The sequence below is a fragment of the Camelina sativa genome, chromosome 6 (genome assembly GCF_000633955.1).
Source record: "Camelina sativa cultivar DH55 chromosome 6, Cs, whole genome shotgun sequence".
NCBI lineage: Eukaryota > Viridiplantae > Streptophyta > Magnoliopsida > Brassicales > Brassicaceae > Camelina > Camelina sativa.
In genome coordinates, this window is record NC_025690.1 from 19618511 (window position 1) to 19641459 (window position 22949).

The 22949-nt window shown below is 38.5% G+C and overlaps 10 protein-coding genes and 1 non-coding gene across 12 annotated transcripts in view; 4 read left to right on the plus strand and 7 right to left on the minus strand.

The window, feature by feature from the left end:
• LOC104792394 (1-(5-phosphoribosyl)-5-[(5-phosphoribosylamino)methylideneamino] imidazole-4-carboxamide isomerase, chloroplastic) overlaps positions 1 to 2367 on the minus strand; it is a 3743-nt gene extending 1376 nt beyond the window's left edge. The window contains exons 1-7 of one of the 2 annotated variants that reach the window (XM_010518530.1): positions 2172 to 2367; positions 1861 to 2068; positions 1657 to 1742; positions 1471 to 1572; positions 1239 to 1372; positions 1074 to 1122; positions 383 to 736 (exon numbers count right to left, since the gene is read on the minus strand). In XM_010518530.1, the coding sequence (XP_010516832.1) occupies positions 560 to 736; positions 1074 to 1122; positions 1239 to 1372; positions 1471 to 1572; positions 1657 to 1742; positions 1861 to 2068; positions 2172 to 2339 (924 nt within the window). In that variant the 5' untranslated portion in view covers positions 2340 to 2367 and the 3' untranslated portion in view covers positions 383 to 559. Of the gene's footprint in view, positions 1 to 382; positions 737 to 1073; positions 1123 to 1238; positions 1373 to 1470; positions 1573 to 1656; positions 1743 to 1860; positions 2069 to 2171 lie in introns of those variants that run through there. The other variant, XM_010518532.1, reaches the window with a different exon arrangement.
• Positions 2482 to 4204, plus strand: LOC104792397 (pentatricopeptide repeat-containing protein At2g36240). Its single transcript, XM_010518535.2, has one exon. It carries the CDS (start codon positions 2503 to 2505, stop codon positions 3994 to 3996), a length of 1494 nt encoding a protein of 497 aa, XP_010516837.1. The 5' UTR covers positions 2482 to 2502; the 3' UTR covers positions 3997 to 4204.
• On the minus strand, positions 4157 to 7275 carry LOC104792396 (cell division protein FtsZ homolog 2-1, chloroplastic). The gene is made up of 7 exons (XM_010518534.1): positions 7138 to 7275; positions 6052 to 6752; positions 5546 to 5845; positions 5371 to 5461; positions 4956 to 5080; positions 4676 to 4768; positions 4157 to 4593 (listed from the first exon to the last, which is right to left on the minus strand). The coding sequence occupies exons 2-7, from the start codon at positions 6688 to 6690 to the stop codon at positions 4399 to 4401; spliced, it is 1443 nt and encodes a 480-aa protein (XP_010516836.1). The 5' UTR covers positions 6691 to 6752; positions 7138 to 7275; the 3' UTR covers positions 4157 to 4398.
• Positions 7859 to 8418, minus strand: LOC109133508 (putative defensin-like protein 203). Its single transcript, XM_019246942.1, has 2 exons — positions 8326 to 8418; positions 7859 to 8224 (listed from the first exon to the last, which is right to left on the minus strand). The coding sequence occupies exons 1-2, from the start codon at positions 8384 to 8386 to the stop codon at positions 8046 to 8048; spliced, it is 240 nt and encodes a 79-aa protein (XP_019102487.1). The 5' UTR covers positions 8387 to 8418; the 3' UTR covers positions 7859 to 8045.
• LOC104792399 lies at positions 9211 to 10617 on the plus strand. Its single transcript, XM_010518536.2, has 3 exons — positions 9211 to 9533; positions 9886 to 10023; positions 10133 to 10617. Exons 1-3 carry the CDS (start codon positions 9319 to 9321, stop codon positions 10134 to 10136), a joined length of 357 nt encoding a protein of 118 aa, XP_010516838.1. The 5' UTR covers positions 9211 to 9318; the 3' UTR covers positions 10137 to 10617.
• On the minus strand, positions 10458 to 13211 carry LOC104792400 (protein ABSCISIC ACID-INSENSITIVE 5-like). The gene is made up of 5 exons (XM_010518537.2): positions 12927 to 13211; positions 11173 to 12316; positions 11007 to 11078; positions 10887 to 10916; positions 10458 to 10788 (listed from the first exon to the last, which is right to left on the minus strand). Exons 2-5 carry the CDS (start codon positions 12307 to 12309, stop codon positions 10693 to 10695), a joined length of 1335 nt encoding a protein of 444 aa, XP_010516839.1. The 5' UTR covers positions 12310 to 12316; positions 12927 to 13211; the 3' UTR covers positions 10458 to 10692.
• Positions 14097 to 14180, minus strand: TRNAY-GUA. The gene is given in 2 exon segments: positions 14097 to 14132; positions 14144 to 14180. It is a non-coding gene; the product is annotated as a tRNA-Tyr (tRNA).
• On the minus strand, positions 14221 to 16294 carry LOC104792401. Its single transcript, XM_010518538.2, has 5 exons — positions 16125 to 16294; positions 15467 to 15729; positions 15178 to 15389; positions 14814 to 15081; positions 14221 to 14722 (listed from the first exon to the last, which is right to left on the minus strand). The coding sequence occupies exons 1-5, from the start codon at positions 16165 to 16167 to the stop codon at positions 14417 to 14419; spliced, it is 1092 nt and encodes a 363-aa protein (XP_010516840.1). The 5' UTR covers positions 16168 to 16294; the 3' UTR covers positions 14221 to 14416.
• Positions 17595 to 18059, plus strand: LOC109133361. The gene is given in 3 exon segments (XM_019246400.1): positions 17595 to 17873; positions 17876 to 17892; positions 18045 to 18059. Coding segments are annotated over 3 exon segments (279 nt in total). The 5' UTR covers positions 17595 to 17626.
• Positions 18807 to 19980, minus strand: LOC104792402 (protein YIPF5 homolog). Its single transcript, XM_010518539.2, has one exon. It carries the CDS (start codon positions 19841 to 19843, stop codon positions 19064 to 19066), a length of 780 nt encoding a protein of 259 aa, XP_010516841.1. The 5' UTR covers positions 19844 to 19980; the 3' UTR covers positions 18807 to 19063.
• LOC104792403 (CAAX prenyl protease 2-like) lies at positions 20162 to 22322 on the plus strand. The gene is made up of 8 exons (XM_010518540.2): positions 20162 to 20489; positions 20802 to 20849; positions 20937 to 21143; positions 21314 to 21425; positions 21518 to 21589; positions 21670 to 21732; positions 21824 to 21901; positions 21988 to 22322. Exons 1-8 carry the CDS (start codon positions 20280 to 20282, stop codon positions 22119 to 22121), a joined length of 924 nt encoding a protein of 307 aa, XP_010516842.1. The 5' UTR covers positions 20162 to 20279; the 3' UTR covers positions 22122 to 22322.

Below are 22949 nucleotides of genomic sequence, written 5' to 3' on the forward strand. Positions count from 1 at the left end.
TGACGTGGCCGCGTGACAAGTGTGTTAATAGTTATACATGTGGGGTACAGTTTTTTATATAGTGTTTTTTGTTTTTTAAGTCCCAGGGGGAGGAAAGTAAGTAGAATAGAAACAGTACTTTGGTTGTCTTTGTCTGAATTTTAGTTGGTGGGATCAGAAAAAAACACGGCGTTGGTGATGACGTGGCATCTGGTTAAACGAAATTTTTTATTCAGAAAAAAACACGGCGGGAACGCGAAACGGTGATTTCACACCCACCGCACCGTTTTCTTTTTGTATTCTTCTTTGTTTCCGTTGTAAATAGTTCAGCTAATGTTTTTTATATATGTACATGCGTGTTGTCAAACAATATGTATTTGTATTTAATCTTTTTTTGGTTGAATGAGAGAACTGGTTGAGATTTGAGAAGTAGTAGTTGAAAAAATATTCAAAATTGACAAATCCAGACAAATGTTTGAAATGAAGATTGAGCTGAAGATTTAATGTTGCAAACATTGAAGCTTAAAGTTTGGGGGTAATGCAGAAGGATGAGCAAGGGTGGTGATAATGGGGGAAGAACTCAGTGGAGTGAGAGCTGCTGCTTGTGATGCCAAGCGACAACGTCTTTGTATGGCAGATTTCCCCCGAATATGTCTAAGGCACTTCCCACTGTTACATCTACGCGTCCTTTTCCTGCCTTCTTGATCCTCTCTACATCATCCATCACCGTCACACCTCCAGCGTAAGTCACCGGAATCTGTCAAGGTCAAAACAAACAAACATCTGAGATCAAAAGCTCAAATGAACAGTTTTGCAGTCAAGCTTTCTCTATTAATCATAGACTTCATAGTCCATTATAGTTCTCATCCTATCTCTATGTCTCCAGGTGATGCAAAACCACTACATACAAACCAATTCCGGTTTTATTTAAATCTATTGAATCACATGTTTGCTGAATTGAGTAGAGTTCTGTTGATAACCGTAAGTTAGTAAGATAAGTTCCAAGTCATATGAAAATAAAGCATCCTGATAAGAACAAGACATTCTAGAGTCTCTATGATACTCAATCAAGAAATGCATATGTTATTACTCACCGGAGAATAGTTGCCAAGCAATGCTACAAGCTCTTCATCGATCCCAAGCCTTCAGAGAAGAAGTATTACCATCACTGATCAGTACATACTGACTAAACACTGTATTTTCAATGTAAAAATTACTCTACGACACTCAAATCACCGTGTTGAGATATTTAAGCTTACTTTTTTCCTTCAACGTCTACGCCGTGTACCAGAAACTCATCTGCAAATCCTCCAAGAAACTCCAATGATTTCTCATCAAGGATGACGTTGCTGAACTTCTGCCATCTATCAGTCACAATTGCGTATCTTCCATCCTAGATAACACAATACCCGTATAAATAAATGCATATATCAATGTAAGTTTACGGATCTTTTACATGACATAAAACGATGATACTGGTCCAAGAATTACCTTTTTTCTGCAGCTAAGGTCCAATATCAGTCTTTGTTTCCCAACAATGTTCACAATATCTTTGAGTCTTTCAAGATCAATCTTTCCATTGTTAAATACATACTGAAAATATCAACAAAAAAAAGTGATTACAACTAGCAAAATCCCTATGATAACATATCTAACCGAGTTAGATGGCGATTATACCGAAGTGACAATGACATGGCTTGCTCCTTCCTCTATATAACTCAAGCAATTCTCTGAATTGATCCCACCTCCAACTTGCAAACCGCCTAGAATTCATTGTCTTGTATCATCATATATATAACACATCAAAACTTTACATTTCAATTCAAACAGCACATTAAAAAGAAAAAAAAAACACCATTTGACATTCATCAAAAGGCATACCTGGATAAGCATGTAATGCTCCAATAGCTGCAGCTTGGCTTAAAGGGTCTGCTCCAAGCATTATCACATGACCACCCGTAAGCTCATCTTCTTTATACATCTTCGCATACTCTTCCGCAGACTTGTCAGATTCAAAATTCGTAACGAGAACAGAACCATCTTCTTTCAAGTCACTAAGTGTGGATCCAACTATTTGTTTCACTTTTCCCTATCAAAACTCAGAACACACACACCGAGATCAATTAAAAGAGTTCACTTTTCATTCAACACCAATTGAGGATCTTCAAATCGGGTGAATTTGATTTTCATACCTTGTGTATGTCGATGCAAGGTCTGAATTGAACAGCAGATACAACAACATGAACCCTCAATGGTTTAGAGATTCTGAGATGATTATTAAACAGAGAGCTCTGATTCTTCTTCTGGAACCAAGCGAGACCACCACCACTGGAGTATAACTGGGAGGTCAAAGTTCTCATCTTTGGAACTGAAACTGTAAATCACCAGAAGCGTTTCTGGTTCTACATTTAAATCTAGGGTTTAGAAACCGGTTTAAATCTCGGTTTATTCCGGTTTTGATGAATCCAAAACCGTTAAAGGTTGCGACCTTTTTTTTTTCGATTTGTTTGACAAAACAGAGTGATGAGATGGAACAAGAAGAACGTTATCAATCTAGTCACAAAGTCCAGACATCTCCCGGCGCCGATCACTCCGGCGTCGCCGGAGATTTACCGATTACCTAATCCTCCACCAAAACTCCCGGAGACCTCAATCCCTCCGACTCTTACTCTCACTCCATCTCCCAAACACTCCAATTTCGTCAATTACCTCGAGAACAATCTCCCTCACCACCAAACCCTAACTCCTCAAACTCTCCTCGGGTTCCTCCGTTCGAAGCTCCGTCACCATTCTCTCTTCGCTCATTATGACTTCGCCGTCTTCAATTGGGCAGCTACGCTGGACACGTTCCGCCACAATCACGATTCTTTCCTCTGGATGTCGAGATCACTCGCCGCCACGCACCGGTTCGACGATCTTTACCGTCTCCTCTCTTTCGTAGCGGCGAATCCGTGTCCTTGTTCCTCAGGTATCTTCTCTTGTCCAGAGCTCGAACCTATTTTCCGATCCGCCATTGATGCGTACTGTAGAGCTGGGAAAATGGATTATGCTTTGTTAGGGTTTGATACTATGAAGAGATTGATCGATGGTAAACCAAATGTTGCGGTTTATAACACTATTGTGAATGGTTATGTGAAAGTTAGTGATATGGATAAGGCTTTAAGGTTTTACCAGAGGATGGGGAAGGAAAGGGCAAAGCCAGATGTATGCACGTTTAACATTCTCATCAATGGCTACTGCAGGAGTTTTAAGTTTGATTTGGCTTTGGATTTGTTTAGGGAGATGAAGGAGAAAGGTTGTGAACCGAATGTGGTTAGCTTCAACACTCTGATTAGAGGGTTTCTGAGCAGGGGTAAAATCGAGGAAGGTGTCAAAATGGCGTATGAGATGATTGAGCTAGGTTGTAGATTCTCGGAAGCCACTTGTGAGATTCTGGTTGATGGGTTGTGTAGGGAAGGTCGGGTTGATGATGCTTGTGGATTGGTGATCGATCTTTCGAACAAGAGGGTTTTACCGAGTGAGTTTGATTATGGTAGTTTGGTTGAGAAACTCTGTGTTGAAAACAAGGTGGATAGAGCAATGGAGATGGTGGAGGAGTTGTGGAAGAAAGGGCAAACCCCATGTTTGATTGCTTGTACTACACTCGTTGAAGGGTTGAGGAAATCAGGAAGAACAGAGAAAGCATCAGGGTTTATCGAGAAGATGATGAATGCAGGAATCCTTCCCGATAGTGTGACCTTTAACTTGCTTCTTCGGGATCTCTGCAGTTCTGGTCATTCGATTGACGCAAACAGATTGAGGCTTTTGGCATCAAGCAAAGGATATGAACTCGATGAGACAACGTACCATGTTTTGGTTTCAGGATTCACGAAAGAAGGGAGGAAAAAGGAAGGAGAAGTTCTAGTGAACGAGATGTTGGATAAAGATATGCTGCCTGATATCTTTACATATAATAAATTGATGGATGGCTTGTCCTGTGCCGGAAAATTCTCAAGAAAGCAAGTCCGGCTGTTGTAACCACCTGTGTTTGATCTGTGTTAACTAGACTCAACCTTGTTTCTGGTCTGTATATTCAAAAGTCAAAACAGTTGCGAGTGAAGGAGTAGACATGTAGACATATATTCAAAAAGTTCTAGTTATCTCACTTGATAAGATAACTTTGTTGCTGAAGAAACAATTGTGTTAAAACTTTCATAATCATGATTCATATATAAGTATATGATTATTTCTCCGACAAGTGACATTACAATTCTAAAAGAACCTATTCAACCAAGAGGCAGAGAGAGAGAGAGAGAGGGAGAGCATATACACACACCCACACAGATTTGTGATCATACATCAAAACATCTTGCTGTATCCGCGAGAGAAGGCAGTACGGTATACACATGTCTGTTATTGTTGCAGCGTGCAGGATAGTGATCAGACTCGGGGATAGCGAGAGCTACCTTTCTTCTTCAAGAACTCTGGGATCTCCACTGAACCGCTTTCTCTAAAGGAGGAAGAGGGTCTTCTTGTAGCTCCAACTGAGGCAGCATCCGCTTGTGCCATCTGAGCCGCTCGTCCTTCTCCTTCTTCTTGTCGTTTGAAACCCGTAGCTATCAGGGTTATGCTTACCTTTTAACCAACAAAAAACATCAATTATATATCTCTAGACGTCATATACCTGTTTAGTTGAAGAAAAATCAAAAGGACATACTTGACCGGTGAGGGCTGGATCCACAACAGCACCAAATATAAGATTGGCAGTTGGATCGACAAGATCATATATAACTTCTGCAGCAGCATTCACCTACACCAAGACCAAAGTGTATAAAAACTATAGAGCATTTTAGGGGGATGAAGCAAAATCAGGCTCTGCTCTAACTTATCTATGGAAGGAAGAAACCAATATTTCAACGGGTCTCTCAAGATCCAATTATTGTTTATGGATCTATCGATACTGAGATAAGAAACAAAGATAAGAAAGAGAGACAAACCTCAAACAATGTCAAGTCACTTCCACCAGTAATGTTCCAAACGATTCCAGTGGCTCTCTCAATGCCAATATCTAACAAAGGTGATTGGATCGCATTTAGTGCAGCATCTCTTGCCCGACTCTTTCCTGTTTGATTACCAGTGACGTGAAATAATCAGCATAAAGCAAACAAAATAAAACCTCTCCTAAACGAAGGTCAAGTTCAAGACTTTCTTTAAACATCATGACATAGATGCACATCAGTTGAGTAACAGTGAATATTATATCGTCACTTTGAGTACCTCACTCTGGTTTCTTTGCCACATCAAATCTACTAGCTCGTTAGTTCTATTAGACTACTTTGATACACATCTCGTGTTGGTGCTTATGCAATTTGAGCCAAAAGAGCTTACAAGTATCAATAATTCCAAACATACCTGTTGCAGTTCCTATTCCCATCAATGAAGAACCCGCATTCGCCATTATAGCTCTCACATCAGCAAAATCGACATTCACCAATCCAGGAATCTACGAAGCAAAAACAAAGATAGCTGGTAAATCATTTGTCATATATAAAAAATGATCACAGGGCATCCATTAAACAAGCTATACCGTAATGATATCAGATATCCCACGAACCCCCTGACGGAGTATATCATCAGCTAGATTAAATGCTTCAGTTACCGGAGTAGACTGAGAGACAGCTGTAAGTAACTTGTCATTTGGAATGACGATGAGCGTGTCAACATTGTCTCTAAGAGATGCAAGCCCTTCTTGAGCCTGAACCGTTCTTCTTCGACCCTCAAACGAGAAAGGCGTTGTTGCAATACCAACTGTCAATATACCCATCGCTTTGGCAATTCCTGCAATTACCGGGGCTGCACCAGTTCCAGTTCCACCACCCATTCCAGCCTATAAAAATGACAAAGACATGCAAACATCAATGCTCAGGACCTCAGGTAGTGACATTGACTTTTGGACATATGAGAACAAGAAGTAAGTGATTCAGAAATGACACAGGCATAAACTGGTCTGAAATCCCTTTTTCTACAACCAAAGTTTATAACTACAGAAGAATGGATGCAATAGTAATAATAATCAAAGATTTGAGGACATACTGTGACAAAGACCATATCTGAGCCATAAAGAGCTTCTTCAATAACTTCTTTGCTCTCTCTAGCAGCATTCATACCGATCTCTGGATTACCTCCAGCACCTAAACCCCTAGTCAACTCCTTACCAATTTGTAACCTATTATCTGGTAAAACAGGAGACATTCTCATAGCCTGGATATCAGTGTTCACAATCCAAAACTCAACGCCTGACATTTCACTCTCTATCATACGATTCACAGCATTTGATCCACCACCTCCCACACCAATAACTTTAATCCTGGCCTCATTGTAGTTACTCGGAGCAGATGGCTCTTCAAAATCCTCGGTAACAGGTCCAGTAGTAGACGTTTCCTTTCTTGGATTGGCTATTGTGTTGTTGACTACTTCACCTCTAAGCATGGATATTTCCGGGTGAAGGTTCAAGAATGGATCTTGAGCTTGGCTTTGGAAATGCCGTGGAGAGTTTCTGATTGGAGAAGATTCAGATTTCTGAGAAGCAGCGACAAGTCTGTTTTTCTTACTCTCAAACATTCTAAAAGAGTTAAACCTGCCTAAATGATTCTCTGGTAAAACATTCTTTCTAAGAACAGTGAGCAACCGAGAATCTGAAGGAGTGAAACACGGTGAAACGTAGGTTGCCATAACGATACCACTAACCACTGTAGGAAGTTACAAACTCCACTGGGTAATTTCCCTAACAAGACCTGTTCATGAAAAGGCTAAGAAGTCAAACCCAAAGCTCTCAATTAAGAGAATAAACAAAGCAGTGCAATTTGCATTCTTAAAGTAAACATAAGCAAAACCCAGTTGCTCTTGTTAACACAGCATTAGATTAGAACGATAAAAGAAGTGAGAAACAATAAAATCAAACGAAAGCATGAAAGAGGAGAACTTTAATACTACAAATTGACTAAAAATCAATTTTCGAGATGGGTATTGCAAAGTTTTTGCAGCATTTACTCGAAAACAAGGTTAAGAGATTGAAGAAATCACGAGAAAAAGGTTCGATTTTTGGGTGATTCTGCAAAAGGCATAGAAACTCAAAAAGTACGAAATCAGATGCTAAAGTAGAGGAGAAGAAGAAGAAACCTGAGAGTAGCAGAAGACTTGGGAAGAGGTAGGAGAAGGGAAAGGAAAAAAAGTGAATTGAAGGACAAGGAGGAGGAGCTCAAGGTATGGACTATGGAAGCAAACCCCAAAAGCCAAAACGGAGGGTTTTGGTGTTTTCTGACTAAATATCTCTTTTCATTAAACCCCACTACTAATAATAATTACTAATATAAAAAAAAAATGCTTTATGTTCTAATTTTCACTGTCATATCAGTAAAAATTAAAATTGGGACATGAATGAAAAACTTTAAGCTTTTTTTTTGTTAGTTTGATCTTTTTGGGTATGAATTTGTTAAATGGCTTTTATACAATTAACTATTTCCAAGAAAGTTGTGGTGGTAAATTATAAAAGCCATCTGGTTTTAGCAATGGTTTTGATTAGAGCTTTCCTTGGATTTTACTTTCTTTTAAAAGTTTAGGTTAATTAGAGTTCTCTAGAGAATAAATTTCTTCACGTTTTTGATTGATTAATGCATGAGATTAAAAATATTCTTTGCATTTGGCTAATTTGATTACACAACGACTTATTAGAAAAAGTCTAGCTAGATTTCTAACATTCAAACGAGTTGATCGAACTCTTATAGCAATGTGGTATACGTTAGTACGCTGCATCCCATTGGGGTTGCGGATATATTGTCGTAAGCACACATATATATAGGAGAACAACAAAAGCAAACATAAAATTCAGATTCAATCTTTGTATTACATTGATTGAGCACACCAGCGACATTCAAGGTGCTGTTACAAATTTATTGAACGCCATAAATAAAAACACACACACACACAAACATGGAATACGTACACATGTAGATATGTGACATTGACCATAAGCAAAGCACACATATCGGACCTTTCATATTTGGTATTGCCTCCGGATGATCAGATACTTAACAAGGTCCGTAACAGTGACAGTGTGTCTCGTTCTCTTCCACTTCACATGCCCCGAACCAAGTTGAGTCGCTTGTCTTGCAAAGAAGGTCACACAATCTTCCGCCGTCAACTTGAACACACACACCCTCCTGAGCTTCACCTTTTAAGCATGTTTGGGCTTCCGCCTTTGGGAGTCCTGTTTAAACCGTTCTCACTTCTCACATTAATCTTTCCTCATCAAAATCGATATTAATAGATTAACCAGCACAAAGGAAGTTAATTAAATCTTAAAATTACCATTAGAAACCAACAAGACGATCATCAAGAGAGCAGAGAAGTTAATGATAAGCTTGGCCATCTTTCTTTGTTTTTTGCTTTCTGGTTGATGAGTCTTCTTCTTCTTCTTTCAATAGAGCAGAGATTTATGAGATTGTAGCTAACCAAATGAAAGCATAGGGTTATTTATAGGGCAAGCTAGTTGACTTTTGTTTCTTCTATATGAGATACTATATAATTTATTACTTTTAAGTAATATAATACTATAAGATTGTTCTACATAATCCAGTGTGAAATCATAATGTCGCCATAATTTGGTTCCTTTTAAAAACCTGGATTGCACGTTGACAAACAAAAGAAATAAGTTGCACGATCCGTCCAAATGTATCGCTTATGTTGCAGCCAAACTATACTAACTTATGTCGCAATGTATTATAATTTTTAATGTCATAATATTTTGGCCCAAATAAAAATCAAGGGATACTAAACTAAAATGATAATCGTTTATATTAAAGTACAGAAGTCGTCGTATAATATTTTGAAATTATTGAAGTGTTCCTAGAGTTGGCTAGTTCTTACAAATTGTAAGTGCCCAGACTCACTCAACTTAACAAAATGATTTTTTTTTTTTCGTTTTTTGTGCACATAACTTAACAAAATGATATTTTTTCGTTTTTTGTGCACATAACTTAACAAAATGATTAATGAGCACATATTGTGACATTAAAAATGTTTTGACATTGTGTTATATAAATTACTACACGAAATATGATTTCGACATAACTAATTTAAAAAAAAAACACAAGGAAAGCGTGGTAAAAAAAAAGTTGGTACAAATCTGAGTGTGGTTAAATTAGTTATAGTTAGAAAAACCAAACCAGGCCTCTGGTTCGGTTAAGGCCGCCCAGTTTAAAATAAAAAAGCAGAGTCTTTTCTTCAAGAAGATTTTCACACTCTCACTAACTCGCACACACACACAAGAAGAAGAAGAGTCCATCACGAATCTGAGCTATTATGAGTTGGTTATGGAAAAAAGATTCATCCTCCTCCTTCTCCTCCGACGCCGGTAGCGATTTCACAGACCAACAGCTCGGAGACTCCAATTCCAACGGGTACTGCACCACCACGGAGGTTGAAAGAAAGGTGTGCAAGACGACGAAGGGCTGGCGTGGTAAATCCGTCAAGAAATGCGAAGAATCCAAGGAGTTCCACATCCGTTGTGTAGGAAAGTAAGCATTTTCGTGGCTTCTCTCTCTCTATCTCTCTCGCTTTGTGAAATTTCTAGGGTTTAGTGTTTTGCTTCTTTTACTTGATTTGTACGGATCATTAGTATCATGTTTTGGATTCTCTAGTTTTGGATTTAATTTACATTAAATCGAGGACAGATATAGTTTTTCGATGGAGTGGCGTTAGAACATTAGAGTATATAGTAGGTTGTTATGTGTTCTTACTTCTTAATCTCTCTGCTTGAAACTTGAACCTGGATTTGCATTTTGAGTAATATATCTATATATATATATATATATATAACTCTCATCTTTCTGGAGAGTTTCTTATGGATGGTTTGGTTGTTCGTTTCAGGCCTTACAGAGTCGTCCAAACCAACACGGAAGACGATCTCAAGGCTTTCCCGAAGCAGGATGATGAGAAACCTCCAATGCTCTCTATCGATGCAGGTGCCATGAAACGAAAGATGAAAGAGGCTCTTGGAACCAGCAGGTTATATGAAAAGCATTTGTAAACGATTCTTTCACTTGATCTCAACCGCATTTACTAACACTCAACTTGCTTCTCTTGTTCGTGTTGTGTTGGTTTGTCGTTGTTGCAGGTAAAAGAGGAAATGGATAGCCTAAATACCCCAAGAAGAGCCCACTAGGTTTCACAGAGAATGCAAGAGGCAAATCAACATGAAGCCTATCTTTCTCACCTCTACTTTAGTTTCTTGCTTTCTATCTTTATTAATCTTTTGTTGTTACTGAATGTAACTTCAATGTTAGAAAAGAACGCAGCATTTTAATGCATTGGATCTAGAGTTTTAAGTAATCTCTTGTCGAACTATGTTTGAAGTATTCTGAGTATCTTTTGTCTTGCACATTGTGTCATTCCAAGTTAAGACTCTTTGTAGTAGTGCAGAGGATCTAGAACAAATCTGGTGACAGAACACATGTTATACTTTCCAAAGATTTTATGATGTCTGAAACACAGAATCACTTTCTTGTTCACAAGGAACAGTAGTAAAGAAGATCAGATGGTGTGTTCCTCCTACCAACACAGAAAACATCAAAGTAAAGATTCTATAACCTCATTCCTCAAGAGAAAGCAACAAACCTAGAGACCATCAGTTTTCCCTTGTTCTGTCTTGACGACTTCATCTTCCTATTGTTTTGTTTAGAGTGGGCAACTCGGGTTCCTCATCAATGTCCGCAATCTCCCATTCGATTTCGGCAATTTCGGTTGTGCCCTCGTCTTCAAACTCTCAAAATACTGCAACCATAATAAAACCAACGACCATTGTAGTCTTCTTCCGACCAAAATAAAAATACTGCATCCATCTTTAGAAATGTAAGCTCATAGCTTTTTACCTGTTGCTTCCTCTTTCTCTCTAACTCCGCCTGATCAAAACATAAAGAGAGTTTAGTTGTTTGTAAAATTGTAATCCCTTCAACAAAAGGAATGAACTCTTAAAGAGATGTAGTCAATACCAATGCATGTTTTAGCTGCGCGTTCTCTTCTTTCAACTGGTTAAGTTCAGCTTCCAATTCCACTGTATAGGCCTTCCCATCACAACAACAAACAACCATTAGCTTATCTTTTAGAAGAAACATTCATAGCTGTCATCAAATGACTGGACAAAAGATCAATATTTACTTGTTTTCTTGCTCTAGACCTCGCAGCAGACTCGCGGTTCTTGATCATCCTCCTCTGCCTTCGCTCAACTACTTTCTCCACTGGACCATCCGCTACTCTCTTCCTTCCCCTCAACCCTCCCATATCCACTCCATACTGGCCTCCTATGTTATCTACTTGTCCATGTCCTAATCCGTCTGATGACACAGGGCTTAGCGGTCCAACCATCCCCATTTGCTGTCCACCTGCTCCAAACCCACCACCGCCCCCTCCATAGCAAACCCCTGCCTGAACCGGTGGCGCTTGCTGATACCCCCCTCCTCCTGCCCTTTTACCATAACCTGATGGGTCACCTACACCCATGGCCTGACCCGGAAAAGTAGGATCACCGGTTCCTTGAAACACACCATAGAGTTGTTGCTGCGCTGCTGCGGGGATAACACTAGACGGGTTCTGGTTTTGGCTTTGGTTGGGATTAGGTTTGGGGTTAGTGGGATGTTCTCTGACCACACCAGCCTTCACTAAGAAATCTTCAAGTGTCATCTCCCCAAAAGTGGGTTGTCTAGCCGCAGTCTCACCGCCGTTCTGAGCATTGTTTTGACCATTATTACTACTACTACTACGTCCATTGCTGTCTCCTCCTCCACCACCACCACCTCCTCCTCTATGTATCTCAGACCAAACCTCATCAACAGTCTTCCTACAAAGCGGAGCTGGAAGTGTTAACGAGCCTTGACGAGGAAGACTCGGCTGCTTAGCTATTCCTCTCTTATTGTTATTACTATTATCCCCTTCGTTGCCCGTAGAACCACCACCAAAGACGCCAACACCGCTCTCGCCTCCATTGTTGTTGTTGTTGAAACCATTGTGATTAGGCGGGACAGAATGAGAAGCTGCTGCTTGCTGATTGTTATTATTCTCCTCTGCGTTCCAAATAGAGACGAGAAACTCGTCCATGTTCATAGAACCGAAGTTCTTGCCGTTCTCACAGAGAGCATGTTGGAACTCGTCGAGTGTCAATGAGTAGATGGAGGATTGTCTTCCCAACGAAGAAAACGGATGATGATTCTCACCACCTCCTACTCCATTCTGTCTTGCCTGTGCCGTCGACGACTCCACTTCTCGCTCTGACATCATCTTTGTTTCTCTAAGTACCATTTAACAACTGCACATACACAAACAATGACCAATTAACATCTGTATTCACACTATATTGAAACATATCACCTACCTAGCTAGAGACGACAATAACCATTTTGTCTCTTATAAATTAAAATCGTCGTATTACTTTGACCAAACATTAGATACTTTATCCAGATCACAGAAACATGTAAATGACGTTAAGGAATTAAAAAAAAAAAAATCATATGAAAAGAAAAAGATAATTAAGTCGGTCCACGTGAAAATAAAGAAGAACGGTCGACATCATGACAGCGACAAACGATACTAAATATAGCAATAAACAAACTAATAATTACACATTTCAATAAAGTTTCCGTTTCCAAAAGAGGAAAAAATATCATACCCCACTAGTTTCCTCTCAAAAGCTAACTTATCAACACATTAGATAATTAGAGCTTAATTTTACAAAACTAAAATATTCATTAGAACTCATCCTTTAAATCCACCATATAAACCAAAATAAAACGCAGATGAGAGGACCATAAAAGCAAAATGAAACAAATTTAAACTATATAAAAAGAAATAAATTTCCTCTAACAGTCTTACAATCTAAGATCTTGAAAAAACAATAAATAAATCAAGAAAATGAAAACCTGAAAATGAAATATGTATGTCCAAAAACAGGTGGCTTTTGTGTTCCTCCGCCGCCGGAAAACTGAAAGAACTAATGCTTCTTGTTCTAGAGGTTCACCCTCCTTCACATAGCTTTTAAAGCCGCCGGAGAACTTTAACTGAGAAAAGTTTTTGAGGGAGAGAGAGATAAATTGGTATGAGAGAGAGGCGGTAAACGAGAGATTATATTTATTTTTATGGTTCACGAACGAAGAGAGACAGGGGTGGAGGTCAACATCTTTTGTCCAAAGTTATCTTCGACCAATGGGAGATGTAAGCTAAGAGAGGTCCAGGTCCAGGCCCATGATCAGAGGCAAAGAATCTGTACGGCTGCTTCCGACACGTGTCCCGCACGTGTCTCTCTTCTGTTTCTTCGAGTGTCCTCTCTTCGGCTCGACGCGTGTTATACTTCTGCTTCGGCTACACAAAATGTTTTTTCTTTTACGCCAACACTGGTCTGAACCGATGGATTCTCTTTTGGAAAATTGCACTTTATTACGATTCGAGAGAGATGAAGAAGAAGAATAAGTTTGTTAGAGAGTATCAAAATATCTTTGTCTTATTTCTTAATCACAAAATTATACAATTGTGTGCTTTATACAAGTGTGGTATACTAACTAAACCTGTGTAAACCATAAATCAATCTAAACCTTATACATACTTCCAATAGCACTAGAAGTTGAAGCAAACTAGAAGTGTGATATTGGTTTTTTTTATGCTGAGAATTTTGTATTAATCACAACTAAAATTTAGCGATTATAGTATAATTTTTTGTGGTTAATAAAAGGTATTAAAATAGGTCGAAATCTTTGTTCATAATTTGTTTTCGAAATTTTTAACCAAAAAAAAGTATAATTAACTTTTAGAGAGATCAATACAATTTTATATGAATACAAATATATGTATGTTATTCAAAATGTTAGAATGAAATAGTCAAAATTTTGTAAACACTTCTTTTGTTGTTGTCCTTTAGCTAGTGAAAGTAGACTTGTTCGATTTTGAATAGTAGTAGTACTGTGTTTGGTGTCAGAAAGAAACAAAATCGAGAGAAATTTATTATCCTCTTCTTTGGTAAAAGATATTTTCTTTTTTTAGACTTGACAAAAAAAAATGATTCAGATTATCCATCAAATTAAATATTAAAAAAGAAATCCGACCTGCCGGAATCGAACCAGCGACCTAAAGATTACAGCAACTACTACAGTCTTCCGCTCTACCAACTGAGCTAAGGTCGGATGCTTATTAGTATCTCCGTATTATTATTAATATCGTCTAGACTCCAAACAAACACAAGGTTTTTCATACAGATGCTACCAAAACTCATTCCAGTATCTACCCACAAGGCCACAACATATGTACCAGTAATCAAAAAAATTTGAGAATCTCTCTGATTGGTTCAAAGTATTATAGCAATCATGCCACAAAACCAAATTAGCCTCATCTTTTTGTGAGAGAGAAGGTATATGAGAGTTTAGTTCTTGACTTCATCTTTGCTTAAGAGAGTCTTAACAATGTTATTAACCATACCTGGAGCGAAAGGGAACAAATGCCCAGCTCCAGGAATCTCATGGTATTGGATCCATGGCAGCTTCTGCGCAATGTAACGTTGCAGAGTCACGGGGACAAGCACATCATCATCTCCCTGCCACAAGTGCACTGATCCTTCATTGTTCGGAAACAGATTCTCGAGTTCCATTGGATCGAATTCCCAAGTTCCAAATCCAACAATCATGTCACGGTGCAATGTCTCGTGTGTTCCTTGTTGCCTTATTTGTGCCTAAATAAAGACTTAAATTTGATGAGAATGCAAATAGGTGAAGTAGAAGAAGAAAAAAGTGATGATGAAATTGTTCTACATACATACATACCTCATGTGGCCTTCTTGCAGCACCGAGCTTAAACATGATCTCTTTGTCTGCTTTGGACAGCATACCAAGATTTCGGGCCACAACACTTGATCCAGGGAACCACTCCTGTGAGTTCCACCAATGAGTTAGCCAAGGAGCATAGTGTGCAACACGAACCGCCCATTGGTCATTTCTCGCTTGCTTGTAATAAGCTTCGGTTGATAAGTCTGATGGAAAGTTCTTCCACCAATAGTTCACCACTGGAGCGACAACTGTTACTCCAGCCAACCTAAAGAATCAAACAGAGTTATACACATACACACATCAAAACCATTCCCTTAAATAACTATGTGATCATTAACAATGTTAGTTCTGAAAGTGATACCTGTGAGGAATGTACTTAAGGCATGCCCATGTGGCTTGTCCACCCATCGAGTACCCGATGACATAGAACTTAGAGCCTAGACTCAACTGATCAGCAAGCTCTTCTACGTCCAAAGCCAAGCTTTTGGGAGTACGGTTTGGGTCAGGATCACTCTCTCCATAACCAGGTCTATCAAATGAAACCATATACACACCTAGTCCTTCTTTTATATCCTACAACATCGATATCAAAAGTTAACATCTTAGCAACTAGTGATGTTTTTGGCATGAGAACATTATAAAACAAGTACCGGTGATAGTAGAGCTGCGAAAGCATTATCGTGCCTGCAACTATCAGATCCATGGACAACGACGATTCTATGGGTAGCTTCATCTCTTGGAACTCCTTGCTCTTTGTAAGCTAAATGCCTTCCGTCTCTAAGCTTAATCCTTGGTCCTGTGATGGATGGACCATCAGGAGAGCCACATAGCTTCGATGGAGGAGGCTGGATCGCCTTATAAGTCGAAGCAGCTATACAGACAAAGAACACCAAAAACAACTTCTGAAGAACACCTGTAATTCAGATTCAGACAAACAGAGGTTTTTGTCCTGTCTTTAAAAATGAATCTTCAAGGGCAAGAAACCAAAGCTGTGATGTCTCTTAAGACCAAACTCATCACTCGTAAGCACTTATTAAACTGTTAAAGATTCCTCAAAACAAAAAAAATTAATGTGACTATTGCAACCATTAAATGTGATTTGTCTAAATTTCAATAATCTAATAATCATTTCACTTCACATCAATATGACCACAGTTCTCTACTTCTTGAAACAAAAACAAAAAAATCAAAAATTAAAATACTGGAATCAGAGAAAATTTTCTTGATGGGTTTATCCTTTTTAGGGACAAAAGAAGAAATTTCAAAATCTAATGGTGAATTTAAAATAGAAGATAGAAAAGATCAAACCTGAGGAGGGAGACCTAGGAGGATCTGTCGATCCAGTGGCCATGGCCGAGAGAGAGAGAGATACAGGTAGAAAAAGAGAAGTAGCTGGAATTCTGGAAAGTAAGAGAGAAGAGAGGTTGGTCTAAAAAAGACGCAGGTTAGACTATCTTAAGGGGTTATACTTGCTGCAACTTTTACAAATTTGGTTGTTTCTTGTTTGTTTGTTTGAGTTGTTAAGCCAATGTAGTAGGAGTAAGATGTGAATACCGTTAAGCCACGTAATCTGTTAGATTAAATTACAAAGTTACTAGACCCCGAAAATAGTGAAAAGGGGTTAAGTAAAAAATATGCGAAGTTTATAAAACATAACATAGTCATTGCAAAATAATACGTAAGATAGATATTTTTGGTAGGTGTATATCTGATTAGTGTTAGGTGTACCTTCTCCTCCACATACTGTATAACCTTTTTATAGTAAACAAGAAATCAAAATTTTATCATTTTAGTTTTGGGTTTTTGACAATGATATCGTTGACTTAGTCAACATTTTATCAGGAATTGAGATCGAACCGTTAATTTCATGGCATTCTGATTTAAACAAAAATATTTTAGCCATGTTAGAAATGGACTTTATTTATAAAAAACTTATTTAGCCATGTTAGAAATAGTTTACAAGGGACATTTTAAAATAAGTAAGTGGTTTTGAGTCTAAGTCTATACATTTTCTCAAGTTAATAACCGAAATGATTTATATATTTTATTTATAAAATGTTATTAAACCGGTGATTCCTAGGAGTTGTATAAATTTTTTATATAAATTGAGCTGTTTACGGTTGGTAAAATAGTATCGATGTCAATTTGGTATCTTATGAATTATGTAGAGCAAAGCATAGCATAACAAAGCATAGCATAACAAATGTAGAGCATAGCATATACTTGTATCTCAAAATCACAAGAAAATGAGATCGTATATATATATATTACTAGATTAAGCGGTATTTAATATGTGAGTAGACTCGTTTTGGTGACTAGAAAGTTTGTGGATATGTCTCTATATTGTTGGGTGGACAAAAACAAAAGGTAAAAACTGAGAAGAGAGAACAGTAAAAAAATATCATTCCCTCCTAACAACATACAGTATTAGGAAAAGCTCGATAGAACTAAACAAGTAATGTATCATTTATGGTTGCTCATTTAAAAATACATACAGCGACCGTTGCACCGTGAACATTTATGTAGTATAGTACAACATTTATTACTACATAATTCTCAAGTCAGGAGTCTATAACAACATCTATTCTTCTTTTGGAATTTCCTTTTCTCTTTATATAAAAATAGGTATCGTGAAAGTCCCAAAAATTCCCAACAAAGATAGTTGTAGATTCGTTGAGGACCGTTCTACTGACCCATCTTCTCCTCCCGTTATACACCCTCTATATATACGTAATAACTACAGAATGTAATAACTACAGAATCAAGTATAAACCACAAGATTCCTAAACCGGAAATTAGTCAGAATCAACATGACACATCGTGCTGGTTTGGTAAACTGGGGAACAGAAGCAGAAGAAGAAGAGAAACAAGAACCAAACGAACCTAAAAGCGATGGCGAGGAAGGTAGTGAAGATGATCTGTTCGAGATAGACCTGGAGGCAGTAAATGAGTCTCCACCGTACGATTGGAAGAGATTTCCGGCAAGGACAGGCAGTGTTTTACTGGCCAACTGTCTGTTACCAGCTGCAGACATCTCTAGTGCAGTGCCGGCAACGTCAAAGGTTGGAGTGATTTGGTTTGGTTGTTAGAGGGTTTCTTTTATCTTAAAAAAACTAAGGGTTGAGGGTAAGTACGCTTCACTTAACAATTTACGGTGCTGTATATACATGGCATGTGTTAAGACGAATGTTTAATGGTTTATCACTAGTTGATCATTTCATATTATAGGATATAATGGAGTAACTAGGTGGTGTATATAATGGCTTCATTTAGCAAAACATTATAAAAGATATAACGAACCGCTTAAAAAGTTTGGTTTCTAGTTGTTCGGGTACTCGAGAACATGAGCATCTCTCAAGTACATCCATCACATTGATATATCTACATGGTTTGTTTTATGTTCAAAAATCAAAAATATTGTGGAGAAACTGGTGGAACACACAAAAGTAGTTAGTTCCCTGGGTCAAGGTATAACTGGCAAAGAAGAGAAAAGGTTCCCAACAGCATTCACGTTAAGCTCTAGCAAGATTGATATACTCAATTTCAAAGCGAATTCCAGCTAAAAGACTGTGCCTTAAGATGGAGACAACTCTTTTTTATGTGGCCAATTCTATCAACAAAAGTAGAGGCAGTTCTAGAAAATGACATTAAGATAGTAAACTGACGCCAAGAGCACATGTCACACTATTTCTCTATTCGTGAACAAACCCAATACCAAGTAACTCCTAGATGCTAATCAGAATTTCATTCGACTGTCTTTAGTTCCAAACTTCCCATCGGTCAAAATCTAAAAACATAATTTACTCCGCCTACTTTAAACTACAGTTTTACGCAAATCCTAACAGTGTCAAACCATTCCTAAAACTTCATACCAGACAAAGCAAAAGGAAGCATATTAAGCTCTTATCAATAAATCAATATGTTCTGCATCGGCTCAGCGCATTCAATCCCGAACAAGCTATGCCAAAAGAATGTCTAAAAGAGAACAAACACATCAATGAAATCGTATAAATTAATTCTTAAGTAAACACCTCGTAGATCAAGTGAAAAGATACACAAACATTGAATCAAATTTCTTCTTAAACATCTTTCTAAATTTATCCCCAAAAAAAAAAAAAGAAAAAGCCTTTACACCTTCGCAGCTATTCCCACCCAATTCATCAACCTCACATCCAAAGATCTTATAGCAATTTTTTTTGCTACTCCCTAATGGCATCAGATTCAAAAAAGCCATAACAGAAGGACACTCAGAATATAACAAGAAGAGAGAATAAAGTATAGATCAAGAAACAAGCGTACGCGATCAAGCCACGATGCTCTTCACCACCATCAGCGAGTGATACAACCAAAGTAGAACAAGCCCTAGTTGACCACAAAACGAACACCCCCGCAAGCACGTACTTAACCGGCCCAGCTCCCTGCGGAACGAACAATGACACCGCAGATAAAACCACCACCGGAAGCAAACAGTATCCAACCAAGCTCGTACACGTATGGAGATTAAGGTTCCCGTTTCGACCAGCAAGCATGTTGAATACGACGTATAAGAAGATTGACGAGACGACGATCCATCCAAGTATAACACCGAACTGGATCTTACCAGCTAACAACTGAAACAAGCAAAGCGCGAGGTATAGAAAGATTGGACCAGATAGATCTGAATCCTTATGAACAGTTTGATTAATCCTAAAAGGATTTAGAATCGATCTAGTCTTCTTCCAGATTTGATCTGGATGTATACCGAGCTCGTCAAGCAGAGGCTCCTCGTCTTCAAACGATGGCGAACCACCACCACCGCCGAAAGACGATGATGAAGCGATTGTGCCGCCGAATGGTCCGGCATGTGTAGCGGATGAAGCGGCCGCGGATCCCATGTTGAACGACAAGAAAGGGATCTGGGAAGAAGATGAAGGAGGCGGCTGTTGAAACGGAATCGCTGAGAATCTTCGTTGCTGGACATTAGCACCGCCTGAAGATCCGCCGGTCGGAGGGAAAACTACTGGTGGAACTGCGAAATCCTTCGTCATCTTCTTCCAAAATTAGTAACGAGATTCGAATTTAGGGTTTCACGATTTGGATCAATTGCGAGAAAAAGTTCCTTTTTTCTTGATAGTGAAGCGGTACAGGTACAAGAAGACAGCTTTTAGAAGAAGGCGCGTGAGGGTAGTTTCGTCAGTCTACATAGTTTTATGACGAGATATAACCACTAGTCTTCTTCGGAATTGGTTTGTTGACGTATATGTCTTCTATGATATTACCATTGTATCCTCTTTTATTAAAAAATAATTTTTGAAGGGCCCAATGGGTTTTATCGGCCCAGTAAACTATTCGATAACGTGGCAGGGTGTAATTCGTTGAAGACCGCCGGGCTTAAGATTCAACCAGCGGTGACTTCGACTAGACCGGTGACTTTTTTTTGCCGGGGCTTCCTCCGCGAGCGAGCTCCTTCGTTCCCAATTGATTATGGCCGTCGATGGGGAGAGTGTCTCGATGCCAATGGCGGTGTCTGCTTGCGTCGCTATGGCGTTATTCTATGTTTTGATTCTTTATGCTCCCACCGTGATTCTCCGTCTCCCGTCTGCTTCTTCTTACTTAGAATTTATGGTTCGGAGATTTATTTGCGCGGCTGTTTCTACTGTAGCGTCTCTCGTCTTCACAGCTTTTGTACTCCCGGTAAGCTTCTCTCTCTGGAAGTCCCAATTCACGATTTGAAGTTGAACTCTCCGTTGAATCTGTAATCGAACTAAGTCAAATCTAAACGAAAGCTAGTTACATAGTATTAATAAGTTTCAAGATAGCCGCAGTGTCTGTGTACTCGATGAAGAAAAATGATTACTATATGCATTTGGTTGATGTATGTGTTAATGGTTCACATGGTTCTTGTTAAAAGATTCATGACTATGATATGTGTTTGTGGTACAATGCAAAACTAGATACAAGACTCGCTGAAACTTGTCTTTTTTTTGTTTGCTCGAGTAATGTTAGATAAAAAGCTGGGAGGCATCTGTTTATGGCGTAAGGACTGATCATCTGGTAAGCAATTTCTTTGTCTCACTGTGTTTAGTCGTTTGCTTGTTACATTTTCCATCTTAAAATGTTTTGTTTTGTGATATGAAACAGTGGCAAGGAGTAGTGTATCCTCTTCTGTTAACCTCTCTCATTTATGCGGGATCTTTGGTCTCGAAATTGTTATTGCTCCTGGAATCATGGAAGGAGACTGGTGGAGGGTGTAGCTCCATTAATAACATCAAAAGCTTTGTCCAAACAATCCCTGCTTTGATAGTGACAGGTGCTTCTAATGTTTCTGTTTGGCGCAATTTTATCGTGGTAATCATCTGTTGGCCATATCTTTTACCTTAACTGTCAATTCTGTACTGAAAGTCTGAAACTCCATAAGACATGAATTTACTAATTAGCTTAACTGTCAATGTCATATGCATAAGACGAAATCGAAAAACTTATGGTCTGTTAGATTTGGCATTTCTTGTGATTTGCAGGCACCAGTAACCGAGGAACTTGTTTTCCGAGCTTGTATGATACCTTTGCTTCTGTGTGCTGGATTTAAGATTTATAGCGCCATCTTTCTCTGCCCAATTCTCTTTAGCTTGGGTTTGTTTCGTTGTCTCTCTATGAATGACAGTTTACAACTCCAGTGAGATGAAAATTGGTGGATTTGTCTGACTTTTGTATGTTCTGTGCAGCCCACTTGAACCATTTTAGAGAGATGTACATCAGGCATAACCGCAGCTATCTCAGGGCTTCACTGATTGTTGGTATGTACCACTCTAATCTTTGAATCATAATAATAGTTTGCTAGTTATAAAGTCCTGAGCTTCACTTGTCCGTTGACCAGGTCTTCAGCTTGGTTACACAGTCATTTTTGGTGCATATGCATCTTTCCTCTTCATCAGAACCGGTACATTTCTCGCATTATATTAGTTACATGTAAAGCCCTTCTAATATTTGGCCTTGATGATGATGTCTCCTGCATTGCGTAATATTGACAGGACATCTCGTTGCTCCTTTATTTGCTCATATATTCTGCAACTACATGGGATTGCCTGTGCTATACGCACGAGGGAAAGGTAAGACATAATTTCAAGGTTGTTTGTTTAACAAATGCAGATACAGAAGAATAAAGCTATAAAGATGGTCATTGTTCTTCTCTCAGGTTTGGTGAGTGTGGCGTTCTTAGGCGGTGTGGTTGGGTTCGTCTCACTTCTCTTTCCTTTAACAAGGCCTCTCATGTACAATGACAGAACCGTCGATTGCCCATGTTGGTTTGGCTATTGTTTGTGGAATTGAACACATCCTCCGAGTTTACGTTTTCAAATTTCCACTTGGACACACACAGTATTTAAATTATGGTCTTTTACTGCAAGCTAATGTTCTTGATAGCTTATGTAGTTTTACTTTTGTAAATATTGACTTCTGTAATTAGACAAAAAACAATCGAGTTAGTGTCTCCAAAATCAATGTGGCTAATTGTCCCATTTTTTTCGGTAATAATCCTAAAGATAGGAGGAAGGATGGTCTAGTAAGATGTACATCACAAAGTCTTACATAAGGCCAAGGGTCCTAAGTCCTAACCTATATTGTCCACTGTCAGTATGCCAAAATTCATTTATTTAATTTTTTTAAATAGAGAAACAAATGATTAGAAATTGAACAGAGGTCCATAATCTTACATCAGAGAGATTCAGAAGATGATGTCTTGCATGATCCTTCCAAAGAGATTTTTGATGGGTAATCATCAAACGGAATAATTTTCTGGAGATTATTTTTTCAAAGTTGACTTTCAAAGTCTGAGTTTACCATGATGATATTCACTTAGATGTTACGAAAATTATGTTTCTAGATTCGTAGGTGTCTCTGTAATTTTCTCACCAGCACTTGAGTGAGTTCTATGCCACATTCCTACGAAATTTGAAGCTGGCTTGGATTTATAGGTCAAGAAATTGATGTGTACTCCAATATTTGTTCGTGTGAACCTAACATGGTGATCTAAGACTATCCTCATTAATGTGATCCTTAGTTGTTTCTTAAGTCAATTTTTAATAATAAAAAGGGAAGAATAAACTTTGTTAAGAGAGAAAGAAAATTTTGTTGATTATTAGTAGAACCAATTTAAGG

Coding starts and splice junctions, on each gene's coding strand:
- LOC104792397 (XM_010518535.2), top strand. CDS start 2,503: ATGAGATGGAACAAGAAGAACGTTATCAATCTAGTCACAAAGTCCAGA.
- LOC104792396 (XM_010518534.1), bottom strand. CDS start 6,690: ATGGCAACCTACGTTTCACCGTGTTTCACTCCTTCAGATTCTCGGTTG. Junction 5,462..5,545: donor GGATATCTGATATCATTACG/GTATAGCTTGTT, acceptor TTTGCTTCGTAG/ATTCCTGGATTGGTGAATGT. Junction 5,081..5,370: donor GGGAATAGGAACTGCAACAG/GTATGTTTGGAA, acceptor GTAATCAAACAG/GAAAGAGTCGGGCAAGAGAT.
- LOC109133508 (XM_019246942.1), bottom strand. CDS start 8,386: ATGGCCAAGCTTATCATTAACTTCTCTGCTCTCTTGATGATCGTCTTG. Junction 8,225..8,325: donor CGTCTTGTTGGTTTCTAATG/GTAATTTTAAGA, acceptor CGGTTTAAACAG/GACTCCCAAAGGCGGAAGCC.
- LOC104792399 (XM_010518536.2), top strand. CDS start 9,319: ATGAGTTGGTTATGGAAAAAAGATTCATCCTCCTCCTTCTCCTCCGAC. Junction 9,534..9,885: donor CACATCCGTTGTGTAGGAAA/GTAAGCATTTTC, acceptor TGTTCGTTTCAG/GCCTTACAGAGTCGTCCAAA.
- LOC104792400 (XM_010518537.2), bottom strand. CDS start 12,309: ATGGTACTTAGAGAAACAAAGATGATGTCAGAGCGAGAAGTGGAGTCG. Junction 11,079..11,172: donor GGTCTAGAGCAAGAAAACAA/GTAAATATTGAT, acceptor TGTGATGGGAAG/GCCTATACAGTGGAATTGGA. Junction 10,917..11,006: donor CGCAGCTAAAACATGCATTG/GTATTGACTACA, acceptor TGTTTTGATCAG/GCGGAGTTAGAGAGAAAGAG.
- LOC104792401 (XM_010518538.2), bottom strand. CDS start 16,167: ATGGCCACTGGATCGACAGATCCTCCTAGGTCTCCCTCCTCAG. Junction 15,730..16,124: donor TCCTAGGTCTCCCTCCTCAG/GTTTGATCTTTT, acceptor TCTGAATTACAG/GTGTTCTTCAGAAGTTGTTT. Junction 15,082..15,177: donor CTTAAGTACATTCCTCACAG/GTATCACTTTCA, acceptor TTGATTCTTTAG/GTTGGCTGGAGTAACAGTTG.
- LOC104792402 (XM_010518539.2), bottom strand. CDS start 19,843: ATGACGAAGGATTTCGCAGTTCCACCAGTAGTTTTCCCTCCGACCGGC.
- LOC104792403 (XM_010518540.2), top strand. CDS start 20,280: ATGGCCGTCGATGGGGAGAGTGTCTCGATGCCAATGGCGGTGTCTGCT. Junction 20,490..20,801: donor TCACAGCTTTTGTACTCCCG/GTAAGCTTCTCT, acceptor GAGTAATGTTAG/ATAAAAAGCTGGGAGGCATC. Junction 21,426..21,517: donor CCCAATTCTCTTTAGCTTGG/GTTTGTTTCGTT, acceptor TGTTCTGTGCAG/CCCACTTGAACCATTTTAGA.